Source organism: Acinonyx jubatus, chromosome C1 (genome assembly GCF_027475565.1).
Source record: "Acinonyx jubatus isolate Ajub_Pintada_27869175 chromosome C1, VMU_Ajub_asm_v1.0, whole genome shotgun sequence".
Lineage (NCBI taxonomy): Eukaryota > Metazoa > Chordata > Mammalia > Carnivora > Felidae > Acinonyx > Acinonyx jubatus.
The window spans coordinates 180,592,264-180,609,502 of record NC_069381.1 but is presented as its reverse complement, the minus strand read 5'-3'; the positions used below and the strand labels follow the sequence as shown (position 1 = coordinate 180,609,502).

At 35.8% G+C, this 17,239-nt stretch overlaps 1 protein-coding gene across 4 annotated transcripts in view; it reads left to right on the top strand.

Moving 5' to 3' along the window:
* SF3B1 (splicing factor 3b subunit 1) overlaps window positions 1–16,026 on the top strand; it is a 58,749-nt gene extending 42,723 nt beyond the window's left edge. For 3 of the 4 annotated variants that reach the window (XM_027054016.2, XM_015077952.3, XM_053215503.1), the window contains 17 exons: window positions 6–127; window positions 1,764–1,961; window positions 2,063–2,164; window positions 2,714–2,893; window positions 3,866–3,952; window positions 4,076–4,346; window positions 4,871–5,016; window positions 5,129–5,275; window positions 5,414–5,539; window positions 6,258–6,479; window positions 6,977–7,159; window positions 7,249–7,360; window positions 8,845–8,965; window positions 9,256–9,387; window positions 10,505–10,777; window positions 13,160–13,376; window positions 13,667–16,026. In XM_027054016.2, coding sequence (XP_026909817.1) covers window positions 6–127; window positions 1,764–1,961; window positions 2,063–2,164; window positions 2,714–2,893; window positions 3,866–3,952; window positions 4,076–4,346; window positions 4,871–5,016; window positions 5,129–5,275; window positions 5,414–5,539; window positions 6,258–6,479; window positions 6,977–7,159; window positions 7,249–7,360; window positions 8,845–8,965; window positions 9,256–9,387; window positions 10,505–10,777; window positions 13,160–13,376; window positions 13,667–13,825 — 2,798 coding nt within the window. In that variant the 3' untranslated portion in view covers window positions 13,826–16,026. Of the gene's footprint in view, window positions 1–5; window positions 128–1,763; window positions 1,962–2,062; window positions 2,165–2,713; window positions 2,894–3,865; window positions 3,953–4,075; window positions 4,347–4,870; window positions 5,017–5,128; window positions 5,276–5,413; window positions 5,540–6,257; window positions 6,480–6,976; window positions 7,160–7,248; window positions 7,361–8,379; window positions 8,450–8,844; window positions 8,966–9,255; window positions 9,388–10,504; window positions 10,778–13,159; window positions 13,377–13,666 lie in introns of those variants that run through there. The other variant, XR_008295508.1, reaches the window with a different exon arrangement.
* The last annotated feature ends 1,213 nt before the right edge of the window (window positions 16,027–17,239 follow it).

The window sequence follows — 17,239 nt, the reverse complement described above, 5'->3', positions numbered from 1 at the left end:
GGTAGGTCACATAATGAGTATGACTCCCGAACAGCTTCAAGCTTGGAGGTGGGAAAGAGAAATTGATGAGAGAAACCGTCCACTTTCTGATGAAGAATTAGATGCCATGTTTCCAGAAGGATATAAGGTAATGTGGTATTTATAATGTGAATTTTCTCTAAGTGTTCTTTGAAAAAATTAATTGGTCAGGTTTACATTGGCTTTGCCCAGATTTACTACTGCTAATTCTTTTAGCTATTTCCAAAAAGTAATAGAGTTGAAAAAACTGAATGCTACAAAGCTTTTATTGCTTTTGGAAAGTGAGAAATTTCAAGGACTTCTAGGACCATACTTTGAGAACTTGCTGCCTTTGGGATATGGAATAGCTTGTTGCTTCAGTTCATCATAGTCTCAGGATTAAGCTCACATTAGATCATGGTTATTTTACTTTGTGTTTCACAAGATTTTGTGTATTTAAATTCATGGATTGCAAATGAACACAAAGAATATTGTTTTTACTGTATCAAGTTAAAGTTTAGTTTGAGTTATAAAATGTACCTGGCATTCAGGGACCATTTGCTGGTCTAAAGGTAGTCTGTGGTCATATAGCTGGAACTAGATTCCGATGGCCTCTACAGAGCCTTACATTGCTGGTGCCCATTGCTTTTAAGAGTTTGTATATGTATGTTTTTCCCCCTTGTTAGTTTTGTATTAGAGTGTTTCAAGTGTGCCTGAATTTCTGCTTTAAACTTGTTGTAGCCTCCACATAATGCTGTGGGTATAGACATTTCTGCAACTTACTGTTGACTTCCTGAATGTCTTCTCAGTTACAGTCATTGATTACCTTAATATCCATAGGAGATAAAAATCTTTCTTAGTGAATCTTAAGTAAATTTCTTGGTTTAATCAAATGGTGTATTTTATAGGACCTTGGTAAATATTTTGGTTTTAGTTTTTTGTTTTTTTTATTTTAGAGAGCACGAGCAGGGGAGAGGGGCAGAGGGATAGAGAGACTCTTAAGCAGGCTCTGCGCTGAGTGGACCAACACGGGGCTCGATCCCATGACGAGATCATGACCTGAGTTGAAATCAGGAGACGCTCAACTGACTGAGCTACTCAGGCACCCCAGATTTAGTTTTTATACATTTTGTCAAGCAACTTAAATACTAAGATTCTTGCTTTTACGGTGCAGAGATTTGTATGAATCTAAATTTTAACTTTATTAAAATTAACCCTTTATATATTATGTGCACTTTGTGAACTTATTTCCATTTATGACATGTCGGCTCACCAACATGTTTATATAGATTAATGTTTGAGAGTGATCAGAATTTTATAAGCCTGCTTCATGTATCTCCTCATTTCCCCACATTACTAATATTCTTAATGTGCTTTTTAATCAGCAAATGAGAAATGTTTGTCATACAGATTTAAAAAAAAAATTTTAATGTTTATTCCTTTTGAGAGAAAGAACAAGAATGAGGCGGGGAGGGGTAAAGAGGGAGGGAGACACAGAATCTGAAGCAGGCTCCAGGTTCTGAGTTGGTCAGTACAGACCCTGATGCGGTGCTCAAACTCATGCACTGTGAGATCATGTGACCTGAACTGAAGTTGGATGCTTAACCGACTGAGCCACCCAGGTGTCCCTGTTACACAGATTTTAAATGATAGAACAAGCAGGAAGCTTCTTAGCTAATAAACTGTTAAGATATTTTTAAATACAAATATTATTGTGTTATTTTATAAAGTCAAGAAAATCCTAAACTGTCTTTTAACTGTATTAGGTACTTCCCCCTCCAGCTGGTTATGTTCCTATTCGAACTCCAGCTCGAAAGCTGACAGCAACTCCAACGCCTTTGGGTGGTATGACTGGTTTCCACATGCAAACTGAAGATAGAACAATGAAAAGTGTTAATGACCAGCCATCTGGGAATCTGCCATTTTTAAAACCTGATGATATTCAGTACTTTGATAAACTTTTGGTAAGTGATAATAGCAGAACTGAAATACCATTTTTTATTTAGGACTTAGAAATCACAGTATCTTAATCTAACTGCACTTTCTTTTTTTTTTTTGCTGTTAGGTTGATGTTGATGAATCAACACTTAGTCCAGAAGAGCAAAAAGAGAGAAAAATAATGAAGCTTCTTTTAAAAATTAAGAATGGAACACCTCCAATGAGAAAGGTAAGTACTAGTTCATTACATCGTCATGTTCACTATAGTTTTATGTTTAGAAATTTATAATTAATCTCTTCATCTTTACCATGGGCATGGTGTAAGGGAAAGAAAGGTGTAGTATGAAGGATTTAATTTTTTTAATCAAACAGCTTTATGCTAATGCAGATGCTGAAAAATGAGATTCTCCTTTTTGTTCTCCGGGCCTTTTTATAAATTTTTTTTTTAAGTTTATTTATTTTGAGAGATGCAGAGATCTGCAAGAGCGCTAGCCAGGGAGGGGCAGAGAGAAAGGGAGAGAGAATTTCAAGCAGGCTCCATCTTAGAAACTGTGAGATCATGACCTGAAGCAAAATCAAGAGTCAGATGTGACTGAGCCACTCAGACGCCCCTCTAACTTCAGAGTAATTTGATGGGAATGCACTTATGCTAATGTGTAAGATGTTTGTGAAGTTTATACTAAAAATATTAAGGTAAAGAAAATCATGGAGTAATTAGTTCTTTTAGAATGCTTAATTATAAGGGAATATACCTTCTACTCTTTTTTTTTCCCCCCAGGCTGCATTGCGTCAGATTACTGATAAAGCTCGTGAATTTGGAGCTGGTCCTTTGTTTAATCAGATTCTTCCTCTACTGATGTCTCCTACACTTGAGGATCAAGAGCGTCATTTACTTGTGAAAGTTATTGATCGAATATTATACAAACTTGATGACTTAGTTCGACCATATGTGCACAAGGTGTGTTGTTCTAATTAGTGTTTCTAATAGTTGGATAATTTTTAATATAAAAACAATTAATGGATTTCTTAAGTCACTTATTATTTGTGAAATTTAAAAAATTCTTAAAAGGTAATAGCTGATGCATGCATTCACAACAAAAGGAAATTTCACCCCCCTGTAAGACACTCCACAGAGTTAACCAATATTATATTTATATGTCCTCTTAGACCTTTTTCTTTGCACAAGTATATATCACACGTATACAAGTGTATGTGTGTAGATATTGAAGGAACTTTTTGTCATCTTGACTAAAATGGTTTCATATTATTCATACTTTTTCATTTACTTTTATTGGTATTATGTTAGGGTAAGAAAAGATACATGTCTGTAGCATGCCATTTGGTGTTAAGGACCCATCTTTTTGCTGGTGGTAATAATGGCTTAGAATTGTTAAGTGAAGATCAGTGTAGTTTTTTTTTTTTTATGAATTTTTTTCAAATTTTTTAATGTTTGGTTTTGAGAGAGAGAGAGAGAGAGAAAGAGTAAGTGGGGGAGGGCAAAGAGAGAGGGAGACACAGAATATGAAGCAGGTTCCAGGCCCTGAGCTGTCAGCACAGAGCCCGATGTGGGGCTTGAACCCATGAGACATGAGATCATGACCTGAGCCAAAGTCGGATGCTTAACTGACTGAGCCACCCAGGCGCTCCAGAAGTTGTTATTTTTTTAAATATTGAATATTTGTTACTCCGTGATGAACAGTTCTCCCCAGTTTTTATATGGGGTTTGAAATTATGTAATTAAAATTTTTAATTGTCCCTTGTTACAAAGTCCCAGTAATTATAAATTTCCTAGCAAAATATGTTTTGTGTGCTTGTGTGTATAAATTACATAAATGACCTATAATAAAATTTTTTCAATATGTATTTAGTTTTCTTACACGAGTATGGCATTAGTAATTGGTGTGAAAGTGTAGCTCTTTTTCTTTTTCAGATCCTTGTGGTCATTGAACCATTGCTAATTGATGAAGATTACTATGCTAGAGTGGAAGGTCGAGAGATTATTTCTAATTTGGCAAAGGTAATTTACATTATATTTCTAGAGAAGAAAGTTTTGTATCCATTGATGGGATTATTTGATTATAGAAGGAAAGCGTTGAGGGTTAATGTTATCAGCTGATGAGTGTCCTTCTTGACTTTTTAGGCTGCTGGTCTGGCTACTATGATCTCTACCATGAGACCTGATATAGATAACATGGATGAGTATGTTCGTAACACAACAGCTAGAGCTTTTGCTGTTGTAGCCTCTGCCCTGGGCATTCCTTCATTGTTGCCCTTCTTGAAAGCTGTGTGTAAAAGTAAGAAGTCCTGGCAAGCGAGACACACTGGTATTAAGATTGTACAGCAGATAGCTATTCTTATGGGCTGTGCCATCTTGCCACATCTCAGAAGTTTAGTTGAAATCATTGAGCATGGTAAGTTGTGATGTAACTTCATCTCTTTAAAAATTATTTTTACTTATTAAAAAAGTTTTTTTTTAATGTTTTTATTTGAGAGAGAGAGAGAGAGACTGAGTTTGAGCAGGGGAGGGGCAGAGAGACGGAGACAGAATCTGAAACAGGTTCTAGACTCTGAGCTGCCAGCATAGAGCCCGATGCAGGGCTTGAACTCAAGATGAGCAGTGAGGTCATAACCTGAGCCAAAGTCAGATGCTTAACCGACTGAACCACCCAGGCGCCCCATTACTTCATCTTTTGTAAAATAGGTGTCCTGAAATTTGGGCTACTGATTTGGAGAGATAAATGGAAGGGTTGTACCTACAAAAACCCCACATAATTTGTGATGGGGTTTATTACGTTATCTGCCAATAGGCTTTGGTTCATATTGGCTTTTGTCTGATTTTGTCTAGTATGAACAGATTCTTCATTTTGACTAAATAATGAGCTTGTGAAAATTAAGTAATGTCACTTAGTTACAAACTGTGTTTGGTTTTTTCTAGGTCTTGTGGATGAGCAACAGAAAGTTCGGACCATTAGTGCTTTGGCCATTGCTGCCTTGGCTGAAGCAGCAACTCCTTATGGTATCGAATCTTTTGATTCTGTGTTAAAGCCTCTATGGAAGGGTATCCGTCAACACAGAGGAAAGGTAGGTTTGGTTCACCAGATAGATTTTATTTTTCTTTTCATTTCCACTCATTGAAGTTAAGGCAATTAAATCTAACTTACTAAGTATACATATTTTTTTTACTTTAAAATAGGGTCTGGCTGCTTTCTTAAAGGCTATTGGCTATCTTATTCCTCTTATGGATGCAGAATATGCCAACTACTATACTAGAGAAGTGATGTTAATCCTTATTCGAGAATTTCAGTCACCTGATGAAGAAATGAAGAAAATTGTGCTGAAGGTAAGTATTCCAAATTGTTGTCACGGATTGGTTCACGTAAATTGGGTGTGTTTCATGGTTCAGAGAATGTTAAAGCCCAAAACTATTTAACTATTGTTAAACCAAGACTGTATTTACTACTATTTTTTAATCTTTTAGGTGGTAAAGCAGTGTTGTGGAACAGATGGTGTAGAAGCAAACTACATTAAAACAGAGATTCTTCCTCCTTTTTTTAAACACTTCTGGCAACACAGAATGGCTTTGGATAGAAGAAATTACCGACAGGTAAACTTCCATTGTAAAAAATATTTTATCTTTTTTTTTTTTTTTTTTTTGAGAGTGAGCATTAGTTGGGGAGGGGCAGAGGAAAAGGAAGAGAGAATCTTAAGCAGGTTCCACACCCAGCACAGAGCCCACCATGGGGTTTAAGGGGCTCTATCTCAGGAACGTGAGGTCATGACCTGAGCCAAAATCAAGAGTCAGACACTTAACTGAGCCACTCAGACCCCCGTAAAACATATTTTCAAAGGGTGCCTGGCTGGCTCAGTTGGTAGAGCATATGACTCTTGATCTCAGGGTTGTGAGTTGTAGCTTCATATTGGTCATGGAACCTACTGAAGAAAATATTTTTAAATAATGTTTTCAACTAATTCTTTAGTTAATTTGAATGAATATTAAACATTGTTTTTGCCCTGGTCTCAAAATATGTGCTTGATTATAAAAGGAGATGTATTTAGTCAGCTAATTAACTTCCATTTTGATTTTGCATTCTAGGATAAATACTCAACTATGAATTAATGTCTTTGTCTAGTTAAAAGAAATACTTAATCTGGGCTAGGTGAAACATGAGTACAATCTTACCTTAAATCATTTTGACTTACTCTCACATTTATGTTTTTTGGGTTACCTTTCTCTTAAAAGTTTTTGAAACCGGAATTAACTGTTCTCAGCCTACTTGCTGGCTTGGATAATACCTAAAAGGTTTCTTTCCTCCTGTCTTTAGTTAGTTGATACTACTGTGGAATTGGCAAACAAAGTAGGTGCAGCAGAAATTATTTCCAGGATTGTGGATGATCTGAAGGATGAAGCTGAACAGTACAGAAAAATGGTGATGGAGACAATTGAGAAAATTATGGGCAACTTGGGAGCAGCAGATATTGATCATAAACTTGAAGAACAGTTGATTGATGGTATTCTTTATGCTTTCCAAGAACAGACTACAGAGGTAATGATACAGATTATTGCAACAAATTGCTGCTGACCTTTATATTTGTAAAACACATTACTTTTCAACCAAATAATTATCACTGAAAAGTAATTGAATTTGAAATTTTAAAAATGCTCATGTTCTCATTTCAGTTGTCTATGATTTAAATTTTTTAGATTTGATTTTGTTAAATTAATCTTAGTATATTTAAAATTTGTTTTAATGTTTTATTTTTTTGAGAGAGAGAGAGAAAGTACAAGTAGAGAAGGGGCAGAGAGAGAGGGAGACACAGAATCTGAAGCAGGCTCCAGGCTCTGAGTTATCAGCACAGAGCCCAACACAGGGCCTGATCCCACGAACCATGAGGTCACGACCTGAACCGAAGTCGGACGCTGAACCGACTGAGCCACCCAGGCACCTCTGAATATTAGTATATTTAAACTATTCGGGCACAAACTGAATTGTAGTCTCAATGAATGTAGTTTTTAAATTTAACGTAGCTTTTCTTTTTTTAGGACTCTGTAATGTTGAATGGGTTTGGCACAGTGGTCAATGCTCTTGGCAAACGAGTCAAACCTTACTTGCCTCAGATCTGTGGTACAGTTTTGTGGCGTTTAAATAACAAATCAGCAAAAGTTAGGCAACAGGCAGCTGACTTGATTTCTCGAACTGCTGTTGTCATGAAGACTTGTCAAGAGGTAAACTTTTCTATCAGATTCTTATTTTCCCACCAAATAGTTCCATGTGAATAGTAACATTTTAACTTTTTTTTTTTTAATTATTACAGGAAAAATTGATGGGGCACTTGGGTGTTGTTTTGTATGAGTATTTGGGTGAAGAGTACCCTGAAGTATTGGGCAGCATTCTTGGAGCATTGAAGGCCATTGTAAATGTAATAGGTATGGAATTTGCTGGTCATGAAAGAATTTTTTTATTTTGTTTTTTTAAGTTTGTTTTTTTGAAAGTAAGATACAGAATCACATTTAGGAATTGAGTAATGATTTCTGATACATGGTTTTAAGCACTTCAAAATCATAGTTAAGTCAGGATGTCACGAAAGTTGTTTCCTAAAACTCATTTATATTGTACTTTAAACAGAAAAGAGGGCAAGTTTAGGACCTGTAAAGAGAGGTGAGAATAGTTACCAACTCAAAAAACTTTGAAGTCATGGAATAGAGAATCCTAATAAAAACAGTGTCTCACCTGAAACGTATTTGAAGGGTGTGAGGAAACAATGCTGAAGTTTTAGTTTTAGGAGACGAAATATTGTATATTTCTTTACCCTTGAATTAATAAATGATTATGGCAGGTTTTTCTGTTTGCTGTCATGTTTCAGGAACATAACCAGAGAGAAAAGTGGATTTATCAAGTTGTTGTCTCATTTTTATTTATATCCAATTCTTTATCCATTCAGTTTTCTAACCCAAAGCAAAACACAAGTACATTACAAATGTCCCCTTGGGTATGGAGAGCAAAGCTTTCATTATTTAAGAAAATTATGATGTAGCAAACAAATGGTCTCTTCTCTTTAATGTTTACTGTAGTTGAACATGACTTCTGCAAAAGTAACTTCTGTATGGTTAAGAAGAGCCAAAATAACCTAGCAGGAGGTCAGAATAGCTGACTGATAGCCACTGTTTTTCTCATTTTAGTAAAGGGTTTTTATGCAGTATAGGAGATCTTTGAACCATTGCGTTGACATGTAATCCTCAATTTAGCCCTGTCTTCTATACCTGAAGATAGCTACTTGCCAAAAATCAGTTACTTGGCCACTTAAGGGACTCTGGTTTGCAGGGAGTTGTAAACCATATTGTTGGTCAGGGAAACATGGGAAAAGCAATGGAGAGAGAATCAGAACAAGCAGTTCTAGTTAGAGCAAGAGCCCCTGCCAGCTGCCTCCTTTTTTCTCTCTTCATAGGTGTAAATACCATCCAAGTATGCCCTGCATTGCAGGGAGACTGGAGATCTGTTTGTTTTGCAGTTAAAGGGTAAGGGGGCCCTTTCTGGAAAATTTTGCTTTAATTTACATGTCTGCCTCTGGCTTATATTGTTGTGTATGGCCGGAACATAAACTGTCCCCATATTTAAATATGAGTGTACAAATACATTTCAGAACCAAATAAAACTCTTCTGTTGTTGAGTATCCATCATTTTTTAAATCACTTCACTAATTTCTTTTCATTTCTATGCATAATCAGAAGTTGTTAATAAAAAGTTAAAAACAATTCTGAGTCTGGTCAGAATATGGGGCTTTTTCTTTCCATAGGCAGCTGTAAGTTTATATTTATGCCTAGTCATCTATATTACGTTGCTAAGTAAAAGGTAAAATGAACAAATTATAGTTCAAATGTTTATTGATAGTGTGTTGACTTCTATTAAATAGGTATGCATAAGATGACCCCACCAATTAAAGATCTCCTGCCTAGACTCACCCCCATCTTAAAGAACAGGCATGAAAAAGTACAAGAGAATTGTATTGATCTTGTTGGACGTATTGCTGACAGGTAAGCAGATTGCCTAAACATTTTTATGAACAGTATCGGTTTTTACGTTTAGCTACTTTTTTATTCACTTTGCAAATATGCTTAATGTTGCTAATACAAACATATATGGTAAGGCTATCCAGTGAAATGTTCTGTGAAATTTCAATTTGAGATGGTGATTAGAGGTGTCAATATAATTTTTAAGATTACTGCTTAAACTGAGTAGATAGTCATGTTTTGAGAACTGAATTTGCAAGTTTACCTTCTAAAATTTCTTATTACCAGAATTAACTTTTTTCTTTTTAAATTAGGGGAGCTGAGTATGTGTCTGCGAGAGAATGGATGAGGATTTGTTTTGAGCTTCTGGAGCTCTTAAAAGCTCACAAAAAAGCTATTCGTAGAGCCACAGTCAACACATTTGGTTACATTGCAAAGGCCATTGGGTGAGTATTACTTACTTTTATGTATGTATTTTTAATTTTGTAATAAACCCACTGTGTTGAAAAATGCTTTTATTTCTGTAGTAATCTCTAAAAGTGTGGTGTGAATAATGCAGGTGAGAAAGCATATCGTTTAACACTGACCTCCAGTTTTTGAAATGTTTTCTTAAATTTTAAATTGAACTAAAATGTATGGAGAGTTTTAAAATTTATTTTAATCACACCTCAGGTATTTTCAGAAAGGAAAACAGTACCATCTTTAGAATAATTTCAGATTTTAGCTGGTCCCTTTCAGGTATTGTTTAAAATATTAAGGGCAGTTCTTAATAAAACAATGAGCATAATTTAGGTCTCATGTTAATACTTTGTGTTTTTAAAATATTTTTCTAAAGCGAATCCACAGACAACTGAAATTATAACTAGTAGATAATTTGTGGTTATTTGCTCATCTCATCAGAACCAAACTAGAAGAAGTAGTCATTGTACAAAATGAGATACCACCCATACATGTGGTTTAATAACAAAATAATTTTAAGCAATACAACATAATAAAACCCAGATTAATTAGAGTCTCCTTACCCCCTCCCTGTCTTTTGGTAGCAGTAGTAGAGTAATTTATTTCAGCGGTGGTATAGTTAAGATTTTTGCAATGAATAGCTTTTGTGCTTTTTTAGCTTCAGTGTCTGTGGTGAAATAAATGCTTAGTGAATAGATGTTACAAAGGTGTGTGGGCGGGAAGGCAAGAAAAGAAAGGTAGATTATGTATTGAGGCATGAGAGACCACAGTTAGGATACTGTGCCTAGCTCTGGTGGCCATGTTTTGACCAGTCTAGAATTGTTCAGTCTAAAACTTCTTTATGTTTTAGGAAGTTCACTAAAGACTAAAAATTACATTTGAAAATTACTAACCATTTGAATTTTTTTCTTCAACATATATTTTAATTTGATGAAGTTTTTAAGTGGAAATAAGTACCAGTGCTAAGTGACATTATTGTATTTAATAATAAAATTACAAAGTTGCCAATAATTATTTACCATAAAGTTTTATTCCTTTACATTTTTTTCTTTCCAAAATTTGACTTACAATCTGACAGATTGCTGACACATTTATTTTTTTCAGTCCTCATGATGTATTGGCTACACTCTTAAACAACCTCAAAGTTCAGGAAAGGCAGAACAGAGTTTGTACCACTGTAGCGATAGCTATTGTTGCCGAAACGTGTTCACCCTTCACAGTACTACCTGCCTTAATGAATGAATACAGAGTTCCTGAGCTGAATGTCCAAAATGGAGTCTTAAAATCACTTTCCTTCTTGTTTGAATATATTGGTGAAATGGGAAAGGACTACATTTATGCTGTAACACCGTTACTTGAAGATGCTTTAATGGATAGGTAAGTGACCTGAATTAAATGCAAGAAAGAAATAGTTAGAATTCTTCCTTTATTTTAGAACTTACTGAAATAATTATTATGTGACCTATTTGTTAGTGATGCAGTTAAAGAAGGGGGAATATGAGACTGAATTTTTATGGAAGTGAACATGACCATTCTCTCCAAATAACATTTATGCTATAGTGGATCCCCAAATTTTCTTTTTTAGGTGCTCCCTCCCCTTTTAAGCCCCCCTTTCATGTATTTAGACTAAATACGTTTTGAAAAGCAGTGATTGGTAAACTTTTGTTTTAAAAATTAATTGAAGTCATGGGGTGCAGGGGCAGTTCAGTTGGTTGAGCATCCAACTCTTGATTTCAGCTCAAGTCATGATCCCAGGATCATGTGATGATCAAACTGCAAATCCACGCTTAGCGTGGTGCCTGCTCGGGATTCTCTCTCCCCTTGCTCCTCTTCCCCAGGTGTGTACTCTCTCTCTAAAATAAAGGACAAGGAAAGAAATTAATTAAAGTCAAATATAGTTGGAGCATGAGCTTATTGGTGTGGCAAAGAGACCTGATTTGTTTAGCTTTTTATTAGTGCATGCGAAGCAAAGATTATTATTAGGCTTTGTAACTACTGAACATAGTTATATTATTCCCATTTTAGGCCCCCAGTTATTCAGACATTGACCACTGATACAGGACTGCTTGAGTTATTTGATAGATTCCTGATATCTTTAACTATCTGGACCGACATACAGCTTTAAACACCAAAGTAATTCATGTAAAGAAAGGTTCAGGGTCCAGGTAGTAAGGGAAGGGGTGCTTGGGTAGCTCAGTCACATGAACATCTGATTTTTGTTCTTTGGCTCAGTCCATGATCTCTCGGTTCATGAGTTCAAGCCCCATGTCGGGCTCTGTACTGACAGCTCAGAGCGTGCTTGGGATTCTCTCTCTACTTCCCCCTCCCCTTTCTCTCTCTTTCTCAAAATAAATAAACAAAAAAGTCCCAAGTTGTAAGGGAAATGACTGTATTAGCTCTTTATTTTTCAAGAAAGATAAGGTATCCAAATTAGAAACAATTCAATTAGTTTTGTGTACACATTAAAGTTACTTATTCATGACGTTCCAAAAGGGAGGCTTAACAGGATCAACAAGTTACCAACAAGGTATAAATGCATGCAAGACATAGAGACAGACTAAGAATCAGGTTCTGTAAAAGTCTAGCCACCTGGGGCCCAGTAAATCAGAAGCATATTGTTCCATATTCCTCAGTGAGGTGTGCCTGACCATCAGAGTGCAGCCATCAAAGTATGTGACCTGCAGTTAAAATTTATATTCTATGTACTATTTTTTTCTTAAATTTTTTAAATGTTTATTTACTTTTGAGAGACAAAGCATGAGTGGGGGAGGGGCAAGGAGAGGCTGCCTGCTGAAGCAGGCTCCAGGCTCTGGAGCCCAACACGGGGCACGAACCCATGAACTGGGAGATCCTGACCTGATCCGAAGTTGGCCACTAAACTGACTGAGCCACCCACGCACCCCTCTGTGTACTATTAAGTTGAGGTGTAACTTGTCAAAAACTTCCAAATGAAAAGAAACAAATACCTTTGGGAAATTGATTAATGAGGAATGCTGCTTTACTATAAAGTGTACTTGATTAAGTGTTGTTATAGTAAGTAAGAAATAAGGATGCTAGCAAGTTCAGTGTTTTTTCTTCTATCTTTAAGGTGTTGTTACCTTTGAGGGCAAAGTGTATGAACTTGTTGTTTATACTCATCACCAACTTATCTGATGTTTTTCCCAGCTGAGTCACTGTAGAATAAATAACTCCATGATTTGTCATAAATTCAGTTAACATGGAAGATGATAGAATTCTTACTCTCTTGGTTTGAAAAAATTTTTGGTCCTTCTCCCCAAATTGCATTTTTGAATGAAACTTAAAATTTACAAGGGAAGGGTTTTAATTTTAATTTAGTTGTCTCTTATATAGCAGTGTTGAATCACTTTTCAAGTCTATTAAATTGATAAGAGTTTAAAATGAGATAACTGTTATTCATATCTAAGAGTCACGTATCCCCTCTTTAGTAGCATACTAAAAATGCACTGCACAGGGCTCTCTTGCTCATATTCCTTTCAAAGGTTAATTGGGAATTACTTATTTTTGAGCCACAGTGAAGTTTGCGTCATTAAAGTAAAAATTCTCAAGGGGAATCCTGAATCTGATACAGAATGTTGTATATTCTAAAGGCATTTTATATCAGGTACATAAAGTATGAGATGTTTGCATTTGTTCCCTGCACCAAATTTGTAATTTAGTTTCTAATTAGGACAGGTAAGTGTTTCCTGTAAAACTAAGACCATTTTAACAAGAGGGTTTTTCTTTTTCCACCTGCTACAGGGACCTTGTACACAGACAGACGGCTAGTGCAGTGGTGCAACACATGTCACTTGGGGTTTATGGATTTGGTTGTGAAGATTCACTGAATCACTTGTTGAACTATGTATGGCCCAATGTGTTTGAGACATCGCCCCATGTAATTCAAGCAGTTATGGGAGCCCTGGAGGGCCTGAGAGTTGCTATTGGACCATGTAGAATGTTACAGTATTGTTTACAGGTAAGGTTAAGATTTTTAAAAGGTTACTCCATGAAAAAAAAAATAATTTAGTTGAATTAAGTCACTGTTCTTAATTATGAGTAGGCTAGTTTGTACCATATGGGAAAACAGTTGTGGGGGGAGAAGAGATTAGATTTTGTCTTAGCTTGTTGCAATTTTGTGCCTTTGTCAGGTTTTTTTCTCTTAAAGAGAAATGTTTGGAATCCCGTCTTTATGGTTTGTTGGTTAGTTGTGCTAAGGTTATATATGTTACTGAAAATTGAAATAATATAACCTTCTAATTACTCTAGGGTTTGTTTCACCCAGCCCGGAAAGTCAGAGACGTGTATTGGAAAATTTACAACTCCATCTACATTGGTTCACAGGATGCTCTCATAGCACATTACCCAAGAATCTACAATGATGATAAGAACACCTATATTCGTTATGAACTTGACTATATCTTATAACTTTATTGTTTATTTTGTGTTTAATGCACAGCTGTTTCACCTCTTAAACTTGCTTCGATTTGGTGATGTAAACTTTTAAACATTGCAGATCAGTGTAGAACTGGTCATAGAGGAAGAGCTAGAAATCCAGTAGCATGATTTTTAAATAACCTGTCTTTGTTTTTGATGTTAAACAGTAAATGCCAGTAGTGACCAAGAACACAGCGATTACACACACTATACTGGAGGGATTTCATTTTTAATTCATCTTTATGAAAATTTAGAATTCATTCCTTGTGTTTAAAGGGAATGTTTAATTGAGAAATAAACATTTGTGTACAAAATGCTAACTTGTGTGTGTTTTTTGAACATGACTTGTAAAATGCGGAACTTTGATAAAGTATTGGTTTGTGTAGAGTAAGTGGCTTAATTTTATTTTCTGTTACCTGGTTTATAGAAAGTAGTTAGCAGAATATAAACTATATAAAGTGATGGCATCTTTGTCCAATTCCATTGTTCTGTTGATAATGACATCAAGAAGAGTAGTAGCTTTGGGGGTGTTCACCTCAAACTAGCACAACTGTTCTATCACCATAGAGAATATAGCATCTTTGCTAACCTGTATTGAGTAATAATATTTTGCACTTACATAGCGCCTTTCATCTCTTGATTTCTCAAAATGCTTTATGAACATGTTTAGGAGAAATGATTTAAGTCATATCTAACTCTTGAGTCTGTGTTTAGAAAGTGGGTAAGGTATCTACTTTGAAACTGCTTTCTACTTAAGTATTGCTAATAGAATAAGACAATCTTTGGGCTCTTTCCCATGTCATAAGCCAGTACTCAACAATGTATTCAGTAAATACTTGTTGAACACTTAAACTGTATACCAGCCACTGTGCTTAGTGTAGGGGATGCAAAGGTGCTTTTGACCTGCCCCTTGCCCTTAAGAAATGCAGTATAATGGAAAAGGGGAGACACATCTAGTTGCGTATTACGTACTGTGTTATTACACAATTGCAGCAGCTAAAATGTCTAGGTTTGCTTAGATCTATAGATGTTAAGCATAAGTTGGAACACCATTTAATTTTAGAGGAACTAAGCATTAAGGTAGTGCTTACCATATTTTGGCAACTACTTTAAATATATTTTCAGCTTTTCCCAGAAATCCGACCAAAAATTTCTTCATTTTAGTACTTTGACTACCCATAGCAGTTTTGCCTCCTTATTTTAGTACTTTGGTGAACTCGAATGGGAAATGAGATTCTACAGCAGAGTATGCATGGGATGGCTCTGCTACTTTAAGTAAAACTGTTACACTGTGACTAAGGAGTTTGTGCCTCCAACCGTTAACACTTAGTGCTTCCTGTGTTGGAGGCTTACATGACAGTTTGTAATTGGCTGACTTTTACAAAATGAATAGCAGTAAAGGACTCTTCAGGCAGAAGTTGTAACTCCTTATTGTTCCTTGTGTAACATTGTGACAACATGTCAGCGTGTCCTAGAACACAATTTTCCAGATCTTTTTATTCTTTGAAGTTTTTGTAACAGTAGCCCCCATTATAACTTTACATCTTACTATTCCTTGTAGTTTATGTCAAATGACCTTCAGTAATTTCTAATCATGAAAATTGCAGAAAATGGTTTTGAAGCCAGAATTTGGTTTTAAACTGGTCTTGGAAAAATTTAGTTGTATTTTCACCTCAAGAAGTTGGGTAACTTCAATTTTCTTGGGCCCTTCCTGTTTATGGAAAACATATCTGCTTTGTAGTGGCAAAATGGAGCAAAAGAGACCACTTTATATGACTTTTACTGATGCAAATCATTTGAAGGCAGGTGAGGGAAATACAGCTATGACCTTAAAGGATGGGACCAAATAGAGGCTCATAGGTGTTTGGATAATTTTATATGCTTGTTGAATAAGGAAAGCATTTTGTGATACACTCATGTGAAAGACGCTATGTGAAGTTTTAACTCGTTCAAAGACTTTCTCACTTTCTTTTGGTGTTTCTTAAAGCCAAACTTAAGCAGGAAGAAAATGTTCTTAAGGGATGACAGTGGGTGGGTTTTTCTGTGGGCTTTTGTTGGTTTTTCTGTGGGCCCTCTAATGGAATTGATCTCTTTGGCTGTTCAATTTTTTCATATTGTATTTTTAAAATTTGTTGTACGGTGCCCTGTGAGCATCAAGTACCACCAGATGAATAAAACTTATTATATCTAAAGTCTTAGACCAGTTTTTAATCTTAGTTGACTATCGTTGTTGCACTACAGTGTTGTGGTTGTGCCATTTAAATAATATTGCTCTTTGGGTGGTTTTCCAGAAAAGGGAACTTCATAATGAAAAATCAAGAACTTTTTCTTTAAATTAAGAAACTGAAAACAATAGTGCCACCCTATCTATGGGTTTAATTGCTTGACTCTTTGGTTTCTAGTGCTTCTTAAATCCCTTAGGTTAAAGGAAATAGAAACAGCTATTACAATTTTTCAGTTTTGGCATACTGACATTTTAGGTCAGATAACCTTTTCATTGTAGGGATCCTGTCCTGACAGATGCCAGTAGCACCCACCCCAGTTGTGACAACTAAAAATGCCTCCAGATCATGCCTCGTGTCCCTTGCAGGGCAAGATTTCCCTAGGTTGAGAACCATTCAGACTTGTTTAAACAGGATTCGTGTGATAAAATTAAAGCATGATGTATAAAGCATTTTCATTTTGGGCAGCATTTGCCTAGGAAGTGACTAGAAATACTATTTCACAAATACTTAAACACCTACCTTGGGTTAAGTGCCACACCGGTGTTGGGGAAAGCAAGATGAAAGCATGTAAGATGCCAACTGACCTCAGGTCCTCAGAGCAGCTTGTGGTCCAGGTGGAGCCAAGTGTGGAGTGCAGGGGCAAGAGTGCCAGTGGCTCAGTGTTCTACTTGGAATGCAGTTGTTCAAGGCCCAGCTTGTCACCTGTTGGGAGAAAGAGGCCAGGCAGGGAATGGAGCCTTTTCCCTTTTTAAAAGAGATGGATATGAAGCCATAGATTTTAAGGTGATATGATAGAGAATTTAGATTTGCAAGGCAGTCAAGGTTTATAGGCAGGAGGGAGTAAGTAAACTATAGGGAGTGTAGGTCAGCGACATTTCTAGTGTTCATTCTAGGAAAACTTAAAAGTTCTTAATAGTTTATAATCTAAAGAGACTATGAAAGAATATGCTTATGTATCATGTTGGACATAAGCTTTTTTTTTTTTTTAATGGCCTAATACATTTTTTTTTGGAAGGAGATTTGTAATAAGTTAGTGAATGAGAAACTGAAGGAGATCTATAGTCTGAAGTCTTACCCTGGAATACGTTTGTCCTGGGCCAGAAACTCACAAATAGGAAAAATTGTTCATTGTTTCTGTGTCTAACTGCTCTAAACTTTAAAATTTCAAATATTGAGAAAA